The following is a 17,010-nucleotide window of genomic DNA, read 5'->3' as shown; positions in this document are numbered from 1 at the left end:
TAGTCCTGTACAGACCGCTCCCACGATAGTTGATTGACAAGACCGTCTTACCTTAGACCCGCCCTGAGTGAGCTGAGAGCTGAGAGTGTCGACTCCGGTGCAGGGGAAGACAAGAATGTCTCCTATTGAGGTGCTTTATTGTTGGATGTAGTAATGAACATAACAGTAGTCAGTTACTCCCAACATCTGAGCCGCTGAAGATGCAGAGGATTAACGTTACTTTCGTTTTGAAGTGAATGTGCCAATCCCTGATCTGCCTAAATGTGTCTATGTTTGCACAAATCATTCGTGATCCAGCTTCATCTACAGAAGAAGTGAGCATGAGGGTTTTTTGGAAAGGCTTTGCAAATCGCCTTTCTTAATAACATGCTAGTTAGCCAGTTTCACGGCTAAAGCTTGTTAGACAGTACTGCTCGTCACTCCACGGAAGAGAGGGGCGGGTTCAGTCATTAGCATTTAAAGCAACATGGACTTAAAACGGCTTGCTGAAAACAGAGCTGATTTTGGTGTTTTTTACACTACCATTGAGAAATTTTAACCAAAGTATGTTATAGACTTTTCATTAAGACCCTAAAGAATCTTATCAACTTGTGGAAAATGAGCATCCGATGACCCCTTTGAAACCACTCAGATCACCTTAGCAAATTTTCTAGAAACCACCAAGTGCATCCTAGTAACCGCAACAACCTGGCAACCATGACTAAGAAGTACCAGAAATGTGGCAGTGAGTTTGGCATGAGAAAGATTTTTTTCTTTTTTTGAAGAAAAAAAATCTCAAAATGTATGGAAATATCATAAATGATTACAAACAAACAAATAACAATTTTAGTCCATGTATATTAGCTTTGAGGCCATCTAATATATGCTTATTCTTTTATTCTTATTCTGTAAGTTTTACACTTTTTGCATGATATTGATCATTTTGATGACTCATTCTGTGCTACAAAGATTTTTGTTCCATTAAAATGATCAATAATATTATACTGCTAAATAGACTTTGCACATATATGATCTCAAAGCTAATATACCTAGACTAAAATTTTGATTTATTTGATTGTTTTTATTTATTTATTTATTTATTTATTGTAACCATTTCTGATATTTTAAAAAATAATTTACAATAATTAAATATAATAATAAAAATTTTAGTCCAAGGGTCTGTTTCATAAAACAAGTTTAACAAATAAGCCAGGTTTATTTCAGTTAGTCTGACTTATTGTCAGTTGACTTATAATGACTTATTGTTGGTTAAAAATAAATCAGACTAACTGAAATAAGCCTGGCTTATTTGGTAAACTTGTTTTACTTGGCCCCAGGTATATTAGCTTTGAGGTCATCTACTATATATATGCCAATTTTATTGAATTTTTTCCCTTTTTGTATGATATTATTGATCATTTTGATTACTCATTCTGTGCTACACATTTTGTATTCGATCAATAATAATAATAATATTGATTGGACAAAAATCTGTGTAGCACAGAATGAATACTCAAAAGTAATAATAATAATAATAATAATGCATTATTTTATTTTTGTAACTTATAATTAAATTTTTAATATTATTACTATTATTATTTATTTATCCCAATCTAATGAACTATCAAATTATGATTGTGACTATGAATTAATTACAGTTGTATGTTATCTCTCTTTGAGTGTTGAGACCAAACTAATACTTCTATATCCATTTATAGTACACACTGCTTTTTGTGCAACCATGCTGTTTATCCCTGTATTCTTGAGAAAAGAACACAGTCTCCATGTCTGAGCAGACCATGGTCTTCAGGCATGATGGGAAAAGTCTTTTCTGTGGCATAGGTTCTCATCATTAAAGCTCTTCCCCTCTGAATACTGCCTGCCAAACTATGCAGCTTCCAGCCGAGGCCGGCGCACGAGGACATGGATTGCAATGAGGCCTAGCTGAACATACTTCCTACTGGTGACACCCCACATCAATCTTACACTGCTCTGCCCTAGGAGGTGAAAGCATGGGCTCACACACCCTCAAGCAATGACTGGAACTCTGCGGGTGTGTTTTGAGAAAAACCTATCATTTCATCTCTTGATTTGAAGCAGAAAGCTCTAAAGAGTGTCATTTACAACAAAGTAGCATTAGCTTATGCAGTACTTCATTTAAAGTTTGCAATTTAAAGCTGAATTGTGTATATTTTTAATGTAAAATACTTTAATATCAGCGTGAAATGCACAGACAACTAAAAAGTAATGTCAGAACAACCAATGCCGTTAATTTGGGGTGGGACTATCTGTTTGTTCAACCAATAGCAAGGCAAAATGTTTAGAAAAACCAAAGTTTTTTGTCATTTTGTTTGCAATTCTGTTTGGTGATGCAAGTAAAATTACCCTTTTTTGTAACATTAGTATTTTTATTTTATTATTAATTATAAATAATTGCATTGCACTTAAAATGCATAGTGTGTGTGTAAAAACAAAGCACCACGTCCCTGGTTCTGTTTTCTGGATTAAGTGGACAGGTTGATGTTGTTTTCTCAATGGAAAGCTTTGACTGCTCACTTTGCTGGCCTGGTGATTTTAACTTCTCAGCAGAGCACACTGGCAGAGAGGAAGGTTTCGTTCTTGCACTCTCACCACGGTGTGTTTTGTCAGCTGGATCGCAGCATTTCATTGGGAACTTCACCAACTCTTAGATTTGATGGACCTCACACTTACACAAGGCCTTCGACTATATCAGAGAAAAATCCTAAAGAGATTTGACAGTGTTTGCAACCTCATTTGAGGTGCTTGCTTAGGCAATCCCGTAGACTTCCACTGAAGGAGGAACTCGAGCCGTATCAAGGGACCAGAATATTATTGAGATTTAGGGGAGTTTTTTTTTTTTACTCTTTTTAACATGGTCTATTTTCTTGAGAAAATGAAAAATGTTGCAAATGCTAGAATCCACAGAAATTTCAGGTATATTTTTCATTTTATTTTATTTTATTTTTAGAATAAATGTTAAAAACAATTTCCACAGTTTCATTGTATTTAGGTAAATTTTTCTTTCTTCTGGTGGATGCAGACAAGTCTTACTGCCCAAAAAGATGGTTCGGAAATGACAAGAGATTTAATATAGCACCAGATCCAGCATAAGTCAAATGTGGAGCATTTGTGAATAAAAAATGTATAAAGCCAAAAGATGTAAATGAGTCTCTTTCATTGGCTGCTTATCATTGATTCACATTCTCCACGTTGTTTTGACTGTATCCTTTAGCTGCATCTGTCTCTCTTTTTGTTGTTTCAGAGTTAAACATCATGTGGGCTGCCCATCAGGTTCACCACAGTTCTGAATACTACAATCTGTCGACAGCACTACGCCAGTCTGTCACCCAGCAGTTTTCCTCATGGGTATGAAGTACTTGCATCTCACTAATTAATCTGTGATAATTTTGGCGCAATGCACGATAGATCATGTAACAGTTATTAGTTAATGAGCTCTAACAGTGTAGCTAATGGCCTATTATGAAGTGATAATATTTTATGTGTTTTATCAGGCGTTTTACCTTCCGCTGGCGCTGATGATCCCTCCGTCAGTTTTTGCAGTGCACATACAGTTTAACCTGCTCTATCAGTTCTGGATTCATACTGAGGTACTGTGAGATTCGTCTCTACTAATTGCTTAGCACATTTTATTACTATTTTTAATCTTTTAGTAACATATTATAAGCAATTTCTTGATTTTGACCATTCCAGGTTAAGTTTCATAGTATGTGTAGCCATCTTCAAAACTCTAACCATTTGTAGTTTTGCCCGCTCTGTGGTTCTGAATACCACAGTCAATCATAAGTAATGAGATTTTGAGATTTTATGAAATATTCCAAACAGAAGCTTTACATTTGCCATTTAAATGGCCTTCAGGATCGGCTTTACATTCGGGGATCATTTGGGAAATGGATTTGGAATCACTTCCATCTTGTAGAGCTCTATTAGTGAAAACAGTCTTCACGTCTCCAGTTTTCTGAAGGGTATAATTTATGCTCCCTTTATAGGCTTTTTTTGATGTCGTGTAATTTATTGGCGCCGAATTCCCAGTCCTCATCCAACATTAGAACACGAGTTAAATTGTGAGGGAGCTCCTTTCTTTTAAGATAAAATTCAGCTGTTGCCAGATCTCTCATTACATGAAAATAATGGCCCACTGAAATATGGCACTCACATACGCTGAGCTGTTCCCATTTTGCAGACGTCAGAAATCAAGCACTCAAGTAAAAAAACCTGATGGTCAGCTCTAACACCTGCGATATATGCCTCATCAAGCTCAAATGGATGTTTATATCCTGGTAAAATAAGACATGGAGTGTGTATGTGTGCATTTAACTCGCCATAAAGCTTGTGCAGTGACACACAGGCATATTTATGAGTGTGTGTTATCAGGCGCATTGGCTTCTATATGCATCTTCTAATCCAATGTAATGTTTGTTTTTACTTCCAATCTATAAATATTGTTCTTTCCATCTGGAAATTTGGCCACCTTTCTCTTTCCGTAGTTAGCGGTGTTTCGACCGAGCTCATCAGATAAGAAAACACTATGTATTAATGATGTCTGAACCAGTCAAGGTTCCACAATCCCTGAAGAGCACATTTCTTCAGCGTTTGAAGCCAACATAAAGACAAGGCACTCAATAGGGAAAATTAATCATATGCTGTATGTAAGACTAATATTAAAATTCGGTCTGCCTGTCCATATGAAAAATGTCAAAGGAGGACAATGGGCTAACCCATGATCATTTGTCTTTTGGTGTTTTGTCTGTGGTTTACATACATGTTCCTGCATATATATATATATACAACCTGTTGCTGTTGCCCTTTCGTGCATGAAAGGAAATAGTTATTAGTGAGGTTAAAGAGAGAGTTAACCAAAAAATGAAAATTCTGTCATTTACTTACAATAAAGTCATACTAAACCTGTATGACTTTATTTAATCTGTAGAACACAAAAGAAGGAATGTTCTAGTCAGTTTTGTCCATGCAAGCTTTCAAGCTGAAAAATGATATCAAAGCACCATAAAAGTGGCTTGTGTGAGAAACAGATCCAAATTTAGGTCATTATTCAGTGATAATCTTATGCTTCAGTAAGCTGTTAACCATTGCAAATAGATCATTGAATCTGTGATTTGAACAGTCTGATTTCCGAACGAATCAATCAGATGGGTTTTGTGAACTAGATCAACTGATTCAGATCATCAGTGAATACTGTCATATTTCGCTATATAAAAATAATCATAATATGACTTCAGAAAACTTGGAATATAGCACACAAGTCACATGTACTACTTTTATCATATTTTATGGTAACTTTTTGTAACTTGTAACCTGTGACCTTGTGTTTCTGTCACTAGCTGGTCAAAGATCTTGGACCTCTAGAGTGGATCCTAAATACCCCCAGCCACCACAGAGTTCATCATGGTAAGCATGATTATCTTTGACAGTAGAGTTGCATTGCACTGTTCCCATAGGGCACTGATATTGCTCCGTTTATCACTGTGGGCCAAAAGCTAAGCATGTATTGTCACTGAGATCTTATCATGTGACTTAAGTATCACTATTAATACTGGCTATACCCTTCATCTAAGGAAAAACATTTTAGACCTGTTAACAGAGATTCCACAATGACCAGTGAGTATGTATGAAGTGAATCAGTAACATTTGACCATGAATTCACAGGGCGAAATCCATATTGCATCGATAAGAATTATGCAGGAATTCTGATCATATGGGACAGGATGTTTGGTGAGTAAAATGTCAACCAACAGCTGTTGTCTGAAAATGAATGGAAATGAGCCCTAGCAGCACATTAAACTCTCTCTCCCTATTATTTAATGTTGTCTTTCTACTCTCTGGAGTAATAAAAATGGCAAAAGACCTGTTACTTCTCAACAAATGATCTGTAATGCACTTTTTTGTAAATTGTGACACACATGCAAGTCACTTTGAAAATGTGATGTTCTCTGCTTCTTCCCATCATAGGTACTTTTGCTCCTGAAAGTGATAAAGTTGTCTATGGGCTCACACACCCAATCAGCACATTTGAAATCTGGACTGTTGAGGTCAGTCAGAATTTGTATAAATTCTAATAAAGATATAGTTATTTTTAATTTAATAAATAATTAATTTGTTGTCATATATTGACATTAAAACTAATATTACAATAATATTTCATTTTTATTTTTAGTAAAATACTTTTTCTAATTTCTCAGAGTAAAAAGTATCCTGTTTTCAAGTTTTGCATAATGTCTGTTTTAGGGTTAGTTTTTTTTACTATGGTAATATTGTAACATACATGGGCTCAGTATGTAAGCAATGTTTACATCATTCATAAACAAAATGTTTAGATTAATTTTCCCCCACATTCTATCAAGACCTTTGACTGGTGAAAATATCAACACTGGAGATGAATTGGGTTTCACATAATGGGCTCTAGTGCATCAGACCGGCCTAATTTTAGAGATGTAAATATCCAACCAGAGTCAATGGGAGCCGGGCTTCTCCTCACATTACCGTGCTAGTGGAAAAGCCAAGCTGTAACCATAACATTATTACTCCACTTTAAACATATGGCTCAGGCGAGGTGAAAGAGTCCTGCAAAACTAAATGGAGGTTGTGTTTGATTATTTTTTCAGTGCTCTCCTGTGGCGGTCTGGAGTAAGAGTGATCTGATGTGTGTGACAAAAAGCATTTAGACGCGAGGACGAGATGATGATGAATAAAATGGATAAGAATAATGTTTATCTTACGGTGAAATATAAACTGTGATTTAAAAAAAAAATAAGTGAGATGAATAGTCTGAAAAATGAATAAAATACAAATCAAAATGGTAGTATTTCATCGTCATAGTTGAGTGAAGAGTTTTTAGGTAATGCTGCATTAAAGAGGTCGCCTAATATTAAGGATGCATGTTCCATGTATGGTTTATAGCCTCATTCTTCTTTTCTTTCCTCTCTAAAGTTCCTTTATTACCCGTACCTATGGCAGAGGTTCTGGGAAGCTGAAGGAATTACAAATAAGCTGTCCGTCATTTTTAAAGGGCCAGGCTGGACTCCAGGAAAACCAAGACTGGGAGACATCGCTGATATACCCCAGGTGGGAAACCTTTTTATTTTGTTTACTCCACTATATCAAGATGTTTCTTTTTCTGATAAAACAGTAGCCTGCATGCTATTCTGAAATGAGTTGAGGATGTATTTAAAATTCCTAAATTTCTAGGATAGAAAATTAAAATGGAATGAAATGGGGGAACCAATGAAAAACTATTCAAAAGTTTGGGTTCAGTTTTTTTTTAAATTAAATTAATACTCCTATTCAGCAATTATGCATGAAAATGCATGAACAAAACCAACAGTGAAGACTTAAAAAAATTACTTAAAAACATAAAGACTTATTTACATTAGAAACAAATTGTTCTTGTTGAAATTGTTGAACTTTCTATTCATCAAAGAATTCTGAAAAAAAACCGTATCACAGTTTTCTGTTTTCAACATTGATAGACATAAGAAATATTTATTGTGCACTAAATCAACCTATTAGAATGATTTCTAAAGGATCATGAAAATTCAATTTATCTTTGCCATCACAGGAATAAATTCTATTTTAAAATATATTCAAATAGAAAACTGTTATTTTGAATTGTAATATTAAATGTATTCATGTTTTACTGTATTTTTGATCAAATAAATGCAGACTTGGCGAACCTGGTGAAACATTAAAACCTTTTCAACAGTGGTGTATATACATTTTAATAAATGAACTTTCAATCTATAGACCATGGCGGAAAAACACTTTTTCTAGAAATGCTTTTCTAAAATTTAAAATGCACCTAAACAACATTTTAGGAGCAGGACTCTGGAAAATTGAGTTAGTATTTAGGAAAACTGGTTGGAAATTATTTTAGCAGTTCCATTTCCGCTAGTGGTGCATAAATTTTCATGTTCACCTTTAAATTGGAAACTCTTTTGTTCCTCACCTTACTTGTCGTTTACTACCTGCTGTTTCTGTAACAGGAAAAAAGGTCTCTCAAATGACTCCCTGAGTTCTCACATAAAAACAGACTCAAGTTTCAGACTTTACAAGTGTGCGCCGCTGCCAAATGAATCCTAACCGCCTTTGTGGGCTGAAGCACAATAGGCTCATTTTCACTCGTCTTTAAAAAAGGCAAGCTTTTTTGGGCCCGATCAAACAGCAGGCCTGCGACAAGGTTTTGAAGTCTTCTCATCAGGAGAGCGGCGGTTTGCTTTGAAACACGTCTGACTGTGCCTCATACTAACAGATGCAGTTTCACATTCTGAGGAACCCTGTCTCTCCCTCTTTTTCTGTCGCTCTCACCATGTTACAATTAAAGCCACCTCAAAGTGGGCCCTGGTGATCCTAAACATGTGGAGAGAGCAGGAATTTGACAAATATCTTGAAAGGCCCTCGGTGATGCAGACCGGGGTGTGCCTGTTGTTTCTCCTGCGGAGCGGAGAAGAGCAGGAGCGAGGGAGGACGGCTCAGATGTGTTGATTTCTGAGGGAAAGCAGAACACCGCGGCGGTGCAGCCACCAGGGTTCTGGTGTGAGGAAAACCCACACGTCTCTGCAGCTGAGACAGCCTCAGGAATTCTTAGGAAATCAACAGTGATCAAGTTCTCAATGATTCATGTCCAAAAACACTGATGTATGAAGCAGAGTTATTTTAGGTCGGGGTCCAAACAGTGATGCAATTTTCTTATGTACTGCGATTTAATGGCGAATTATTGGATCTGCCAAATAGTCAGTCTTAAAATGTTTTATAGGAATATATATATATATATTATATATATATATATATATATATATATGTCAAAAATGGTCAAGACTGTTGATCAGAAATTGTACACATATATATATATATACACACATGTACAAGTTCTGATCAACAGTCTAGACCATCTTTGACAAGTTAATGGGGCTAATTAAACAACTAGAAACCATGTAAAAACATCTACCACCTAAAAAGTCACTTCCCGGTGAAAAATGGTTTGTTTTACCGCTTAAAGAGGTCAAGTTGTTTTTTTTAAGCATAGTAGCTGGTTTATTGCTGGTTCAAGGTGGTCTGCTTGCTCTAACCAAGCTGACCTTGGGACAACTAACCAATGGCTCTAATTAAGCAAATTGGAACAGCTAGAAACCATTTAAAACCATCTATAGTCTAGCATTTGTACAACACATTTTGAATACAACTTTTGTCATGCTGTATTGATAACTAATGGTGTATGCACACCAAAAGCTAATTTAATTATTTGCGCAAGTAGATTAGAGAAAAAGTCAATGCAAAGATAGTAGATGCAATAGATGCAAATTCGCACTGGGCAATGCCAGTGATGTGAATTGGGTGACGCAATTGCCTCAAATGAGCAATATTGCCTTAATGTCTTCAGCGGAAAAATTTCAACTCGAGCGAGAAATTTGCATTATGCGTAGTTATTTTTTAGAAAATGGAGGAGAGCATGCGCAATGTTTTTATTTGCGCAAATTATATTGTAATTTGAATATTCGCTTTACTTTTGTTGTGCACACACCATAACAGATAGCGCTATTATTCTGTGTGCCAATAAAAAAACAAACAAAAAAACAAGCATATTGCCGTTTTTGTTGCATGGTGAAAAAATACTTTTCTAAGACAGATACTAGATATAAAATTGATTTATTTACTTTTTTACTACAAAACTTTATTCTTTCTACAATAAGATTACTGGAGAGGAAATGCCTCACGATCCAGCATGGTCCCCTGTGATGCAAGCCTATGTGCTTGTACAGTTCCTGCTTTTGCTGGATGTATATAACAACTTGTTAATGGATCAAAAGGTAGGTACCTTTTCTCCTTTTTTTAACTTTCACTGTTGAAAATCAGATTTTCCTAGAAATGTGCCCCACTGAAATGTCAAAGCTGTCATCTGAATGCCATCTTTCATTGTGATCTACAGGAGCTTTAAAAGCTTTTAATTTGCTGTGTGGGTAATGCTACCTCACAATGTCTATTATCAGCCTCGGTCTCTCTCTCATTATCCTAAATGTTCCTCTAATAAGGCATTTTACTAGCTGAGTATGGACAGAATACTTTGAAGTAATCTTTGTCTATTATTTTTCACCCCCCCCCCCCCTTTTAAAAACATAGAGATGTTCAGTTGCCCTTGTCCGTTATCATTGGAAGTCCATGTTCCCCAGGCATATTTTTGGTTAGCCAGAAAGCACGGCCCCACCCTGCCTCCCTGCTGAATTGAAACAGCCTGTTTTCCTGTGATTCCTACCTCTGAGGTGCTCTCTTAGTTGCGGCTCTCAGAAAAGTGTCCCCTGGATCCATTTCCTTAGCTCCACCAGCCAATAAAACAGCCGGTTGGTGGTCCAGCAACCAATAGAAATGCTCTGACTGCTTTCCCAGCCCCGGGAAACCATCCTTTTGCATCACTCACTTTGTCCAAGGAAAATAACAAACCAAGGCCTTGAGGCTTACGTAGCAATGAGTAATGTAAAAATGTGTATTTATACCTCTTTGTCCGTTTGCATTCAGTTCCATTGACAAGTGATGCTACAGAATTGCTTGGTGGCACTCCAAAAAGTAAATTTTTAGTAATCTTTCAATGACATCCTCCATACAGGGCTATCAATCCTGCTGGATGTTTGACTAACTGTTCATTATGGAAGGTCTGTGTGGTTGACCTCTGCTGAAATGCAAATTTCGGAAGATGGTTTTCATCTTTTTTTCCCCCTTTTCCCTCTTGGTCTGTTATTTTTGAAACTGGATATGGAAAGGCTTTAAAAATTAAGCAATCAAAACAGATTTTTTTTCCCCCTTTTTGTTAATTGTTGAAAAATGAGCCAGCGCTTCAGGGCTGAGGTCTGGGATCTGGATTCTATCTGGTGACACACGGGAAAAAGTCTGTAATTGTTTGCTGGTGTCATATCAAAGACGTTATGAGGTCAGTCACCTGACTTAACCACTGCTGAGTATGATGGGTTAGCAAGGTCAAGAAAACCTCATTAACATCATTCCTTGTATTAGCAGCAAATTATCAGCAGATTATGATTTCAGTGTAAATCCAGCCATAGAGGTGTGCCAAATCAGTCATAGATGATACTTTCCTAATGGTTGGCCTTGAGTTCTTGGACCATCGAGGTAGTATTACTCAACTGGCCTGACACCTAAATTTGTTAGGTCACTTTTATTCAGCTGTGTTGCTTGCAAAATGATTTGAGTTAGAGTTATTACTGAGTAAGACGAAAGAAGGTTTTTCAAATCATGACCTAAATTGTTGTTCCCTCACAGTACAAAATCAGTGTTTCACTGTCATACCTTATGGATACTTTACAGACCTTTGAGACATATTATACATATAAATGCATATTACATATATTTCTTAAACATAAACATGTACATGTGTGTATATTTCTATATAAATATACACAGTACACACATATTATGTAAACACACACATTTATTTTGGATATTACTTATCTTTCACCTGCAGATACATTCTGAGATGACTGTACTTCTTTTGACTGCCTACGTATTAGTTTCTCTAACCTCTCTGGGCTTCCTGATCGATCAGAGGTACAGCTCCTGTCCAACTCCTGTTTTTATTGTAACTTACTGTGTTTATTATTTTATTTTATTTTTATAAATAAAATAAATGATGACAGTTAGTGAGATATTGGGCAAGCTAACTCTTTAGCTTAAAATGTGTGTACACATGTTTTTTATTATTTTATTTATATTTTATTTTATTTTTTATTATTAAATAAAATCATGACAGTAAGTGCATTTTTAGGCAAGCTAACCCTTTTAATGATAGTGTGTGTGAACATGCACTGTTTTTTTTATTTCATTTTATTTTATTCTTTATGTGAACTGGGTTTAAGGTGAACCGTCATTTTTTCCAGTGAACTGGTTTTGAAAATTGATTTACTGTATATGCAAAGTATAAGGATATTATATTAATATACATCTGTATACTAAATAGCACAGTACAATAATAAAATATGTAAATAAGAAAAATAAATTGTTGTTGTGCCTTTCTTTCAGGGCTAATGCAGCTGAAATGGAGATGCTGAGATGTGTTTTGATAATGGCTCTTCAACGGTTTGGTTACATTAAGCCTCTGGTGCCTCTGTTGGCTTTTCCGATTGAAGTAAGTTTGATTGACACATGCATCATTACCATAGTCTCTATTACAGATGTCCAGCTTCCATTTAAGCACAAGACACTCTTTGGATCATTCTCAAAAGATGCTGAAGAACACGATCATCAGGTTTTGCACTAACTTGTGAAGTTCATGCTGCTCAAGTGCTGCACAAACAGATTTTTCAGTTAAGCTTTTCACTCAAATTTTGATGATTAAATGATAGAAATAGATGTATTTCCACTAGTGCTATCAGACTTGGGTATATATGTTAACTCCTTCCTAAATAAATGTGTGTTCGAGTGTGTGTGTGTGTGTGTGTGTGTGTGTGTTTTTCGGATCTGGCACTGGGTCTCTCTACACGCCTCTGTGATGTATTACTCCAGATGCATGGCCCAATTGACCATAAAATTGCTGTGTGTGTTTCTGGCACTTGCAGCTGACCTTTCATTAGCACGCCACCTCTCTCTTCACGACCCTCCAGCTCTCCTCTTCTCACCATCCCAGCTTTATGCAAAGGCAACATTTCTGGAATCAATTAAACACGTCTGCGGCTTGCCTTGGAAGACTAATTAGATTTACACAAGAGCTGAATTGCTCGTTTTACTTTGTGAGCATGCATCTGTGAGCTCAGGTGCTGAAATACCTGCTGAACAGTTTTAGTAGCGTCATATTTTTGTGTCCGTGTGAACTGTACCCATAGACTCCACCTGATTTAATGTGTTTCTGTTGTAATAGGCCAAGGAAAGAGTTTCCCTTTCCCTGTAACTTTCCTTTACACTGGTCTATTTGCAGCAATGCCATTATGACTCTTCAGAAACATTATCATTTGATAAAAATTGCCCTGTCAGTTCCACACTCACCCCAGCTTCTGTTTATTTCAGTGAGTGGATGATGTTCTTCCATTTCTGCCTGCATTTTTTCCATTCTGTGTTTTTCCACCCATCAAAGCTAATATTTGTCCTCCTCATTTCTCAAGGGCGAAATTGTACCGCTGCAAAGACCCACCCCACTTTTTTTGAAGGAAAAGGTTAAGATAATATTATCAAGATCAGCTTCACACAAAAGCTGCAGTCAGCAACGCCGCTGGCTTATCTTTTCATAGCACCTGACACCCTCCAGCACACCACAGGAGAGGAACTCTGGAGATTGGAGCCTGAATTAGACTGATAAGAAGAGTATTAGCAAGTAGTTCAGGTGATTGGGCACATTGATTCCACTGTTACTTCTCAGGTGTCACCTCCCAGTCATTCCCAGTGAATTAGGGTTTGTGGATTGTTTGGGATATCTTGGAAAAAGATATATTACAGCTTTGTGTTCAGGGAAAATAAATATTTAAAAATTTTTACTTTGTACAATACCGTTCAAATGTTTGGGGTCAGTTTCTTATACTTACCATACCTGCATCTGTTTGGTCAGAAATGCAGTTAAAACAGTAATATTGTGAAATTTTATTTGAATCTGAAATGTTTTAAAATGTTGAATTTTCAGCATCATTACTGCAGTCTTCAGTGTCACATGATCCTTCAGAAATCAATCTAATATGCTGATTTGCTGCTCAAGAAATATTTGATGAATAGAAAGAAGAGTTTTAAAGAACAGCATTTATTTGAAATGCAGATCTTTTGTAACATTTAGAAATGTCATTACTGTCACGTTTGATCAAGTTAGTGTCATTGCTAAATAAAAGTATTCATTTCTTTCTTTCTAAAAAAAAATCTTGCAAGCCCCCAAATTTTGAACGGAAGTGAATAAACTGCTTTTACATTTTTTTTGTTTTTTTGTAATCAGCTCACTAGAGAATATCACAGTTCCTTTCTCTTACATTTACATTTATACATCATGTGTAGAGCATGTGATCAAATCACATCTCTGAAAATCTAAAATTTGTATTTTGATTTTACAATGGCATAATCAGTAACAATTTGAAAATTGCCACTCTTGATTTAAGAAGCCTAATGCTAATATATTCTGGAGCTTTCAGTGGCTTCAGGTTGCTAAGCAGGCTGCCATGGTGAACCGAATGTTCCTTACAAGCCCCAGGAGACCCATCCATCTTGGGCCTTGTCTCAGGAATCACATTGAACTGATTTACAGAAAGTCCAGAGAGAGTCACACGAGGCTGCCACGACGCCCTTCACCCCGGCATCAAAGCGCTCTGAGCCGGGCCGAACCAGGCTTCAGTCTCTCAGCTTCTTTTCAGAGAATTGGCGCTCGTTTGACTGCCAAAAGCTGCAGGGGGCTTCAGTAATGGGTTACCACTGCCACCTCAGCTCAGAGTCACGGACGAGTGCTTGAACTGCTTAACGGGCTTTTTTGTGTGTGTGTGTGTGTGATAAGCCCATGTTTTCTATATAGTAGTTTATGGTGAGCGATTCAGTGCTGCATTTATTTGATCAAAAATACAGTAAAAACAGTAAAATATTATTGCAATTTTAATTACTGTTTTCTATTTGAATATATTTTAAAATGTAATTTATTCCTATGAATTTTCAGCATTATTATTCCAGTATTTAGTGTCATGTTATCCTTCAGAAATAATTTTAATATTCTAATTTGGTGGTCAGGAAACATTTTCTAGGATTATCAATGTGCAAAATGGTTGTGCTGTTTAATATTTTGTGGAAAATGTGACATTTTGCACTCTCTAACAAAGAAGCACCATGCATTACCACCATGTAGGCATCCACAGGTTGAAAAATCCCCATAGTCATACATCACTGAGGTGACAGCAGAAATTTAGTCCTGTTTGCTTTTGACCCAAAACTGCAGCTGCCCCGGAGACTCAACTCTTTGCTTATTAAACCCAAGTGTGAATGTGTGCTGCTCGGTTCTGCAACTGTGCATGTATCTTTGTATTTATTTCTATCGCTTTTATGTGTGTAAAAGAGAGAAAAAAGCTGAGGGAGACAGAAGTGGTCATCTGAGACAGCAAGAGCAGTAAAAAGAAGGGAAAAATACTATATCAAAATGTACACATCTCATGTGTTTTTTCACATAAAATACGCATGCAGAGGAAAATCTGAGAGGAAAAAGCCTCTAAAATTGATTGAAATATCTGCCAGTTTGTCATTTAAGGTTGCATTCTGTGATTTGTAAGGTTTCCCAAAGCTCTTAAGACAGTTTCTCGGCGAAACTAAATTGACTCGGGTCTCGGTACAGCTCTGAATGAAAGTATAGAATGAGGTAGTGTCTCAAAAGCATTTGTGCTGTCTTTAATAATATTTTTATCCCTTTTGTTATACAAATATTAAGTTAAATTCTTCTTCTAAACCTCTTCCTCCCATTTTATGCAGAGACAAATATAGAGGGCTTCAAGTCTTTGTCCAATGCATATGATTCCCCAAAGAAAAACTGTATTAGAAGATATTTCTCCTAAGACTTGACGACACAGTGTAGATAAAACTAACGTGGGTTGCACAACTAATAATTTAATCATTTTAGGAGAATTTGATTATTTAATAATAATACAAAATTATTTGAATGAGGGTAAACTACTTGCATTGAAAAAAAATAGCTTTGACATTTGATGGGTGGATTCAGGTAGCTTGAGGTCAGGAAGCAGAGTCCATGCCTTTCCCTTCGTTTGCCTCTTGCTCTCTGTCTCTCTTCTCTCAGAGGGAAACAGCTGTGCTGCTCCTGAGGAAACTCTGGTTATTTCCCATTGGAGAGGCAGTTCTGATAGATAGAATATGATTTTGGACTCTGTTTAGAGCTCGGATGCAGTTTATGGTCTAGAACGTAAGGAAGGAGGGCCAGTTAAGGTTACAGCTTTTTGGAAGAATGTCACTTTTGGCCTGTTTCCACAGTGGCTTCTGTGAACCCCAACTCTAAATGCATCGTGGGCGATTCTTTGGCCACATGTTTGACCTATTGGCTTGAATTATTTTCTTTTTTTAAAATGTAGTATATTCTCCTGGTATGTGACATTTAGGTTTCTCACAATTAATCACTTCAAATAAGGTTTTGACTTATAAATTTAGTGCATAGTGTATATTGTAACAAAATCTTAAAATATATCAATTGTTATATTCTTCACATTACATAATTTATAACTTTCCTAATAAATAATTAAAAAAAGTTACAAATAAAAATTTTATATATAAATACAAAAAAACGATACGTGAAAACTTTAATGTGCATTACTAGAGATGTGACTGAGAAAAATTAAGACATTCAGTAATTAATGTTTATAAACTGCAATTAGCCTATTAATATGAACCTATTTGGCTTTTAAATGTCAATATCTTGTTTTCTGCAGGCCTTTGTCTTACTCTCTGCAGTCTACTGGAGTCTACAATGTGTGAACCAGCGAATCGACAGGATGAAGAAACAAAACTAGATAAGACATCAACTGCAAAGAACATCATACTGACGCATCACACACAAACTGTTTACGATTCAGTGTCCTGCATCAGTGACATCTTCCATACATTCAACTGAGATTGGTTCTTTTAACTTGACCAAAAAACTGCTGTTCTCACAAACTCTTCACACTGATTTTAGTTTGGCATTGAAGAGATGCTATAAAAATATCATGAATTAAGATATTGTAAACGCAATATGATTCGTAATTCTCAGAATGGTACTAACCAGCTTAAAACTAACTTCTCAGCCATAATCAATGCATGTGGTAGATTGAATACAAAAGGTACCTACTAACTGTAGCTTTATCTGCATGCATACTATTATTTGAAATTTATCAAATAATACAAGTACGATAACTAGTGAATTATGAAGAATTTTGTAAAATTGTCGTACTGTATACAAAGAAAATACCTGACCTCTTACTGACGGACCAACATGCTTTTAGGTGTAATTTTAACATAAAAATGATATAGCTATATATATGTGTGTTTATT

General features: G+C 36.1%; 1 protein-coding gene across 1 annotated transcript in view; it reads left to right on the top strand.

Moving 5' to 3' along the window:
- Positions 1 to 16,549, top strand: part of agmo (alkylglycerol monooxygenase) — a 30,089-nt gene extending 13,540 nt beyond the window's left edge. Inside the window, exons 4-13 of the mRNA XM_079387719.1 lie at positions 3,263 to 3,366; positions 3,513 to 3,608; positions 5,358 to 5,424; positions 5,683 to 5,748; positions 5,986 to 6,065; positions 6,964 to 7,098; positions 9,720 to 9,836; positions 11,498 to 11,580; positions 12,052 to 12,157; positions 16,410 to 16,549. Of these exons, the coding sequence (XP_079243845.1) occupies positions 3,263 to 3,366; positions 3,513 to 3,608; positions 5,358 to 5,424; positions 5,683 to 5,748; positions 5,986 to 6,065; positions 6,964 to 7,098; positions 9,720 to 9,836; positions 11,498 to 11,580; positions 12,052 to 12,157; positions 16,410 to 16,490 (935 nt within the window). The 3' untranslated portion in view covers positions 16,491 to 16,549. The remainder of the gene's footprint in view (positions 1 to 3,262; positions 3,367 to 3,512; positions 3,609 to 5,357; positions 5,425 to 5,682; positions 5,749 to 5,985; positions 6,066 to 6,963; positions 7,099 to 9,719; positions 9,837 to 11,497; positions 11,581 to 12,051; positions 12,158 to 16,409) is intronic.
- The last annotated feature ends 461 nt before the right edge of the window (positions 16,550 to 17,010 follow it).

The sequence above is a fragment of the Barbus barbus genome (genome assembly GCF_936440315.1).
Source record: "Barbus barbus genome assembly, chromosome: 31".
Lineage (NCBI taxonomy): Eukaryota > Metazoa > Chordata > Actinopteri > Cypriniformes > Cyprinidae > Barbus > Barbus barbus.
The sequence above is the reverse complement of the archived record's forward strand: the minus strand, read 5'-3'. Positions and strand labels throughout refer to the sequence as shown.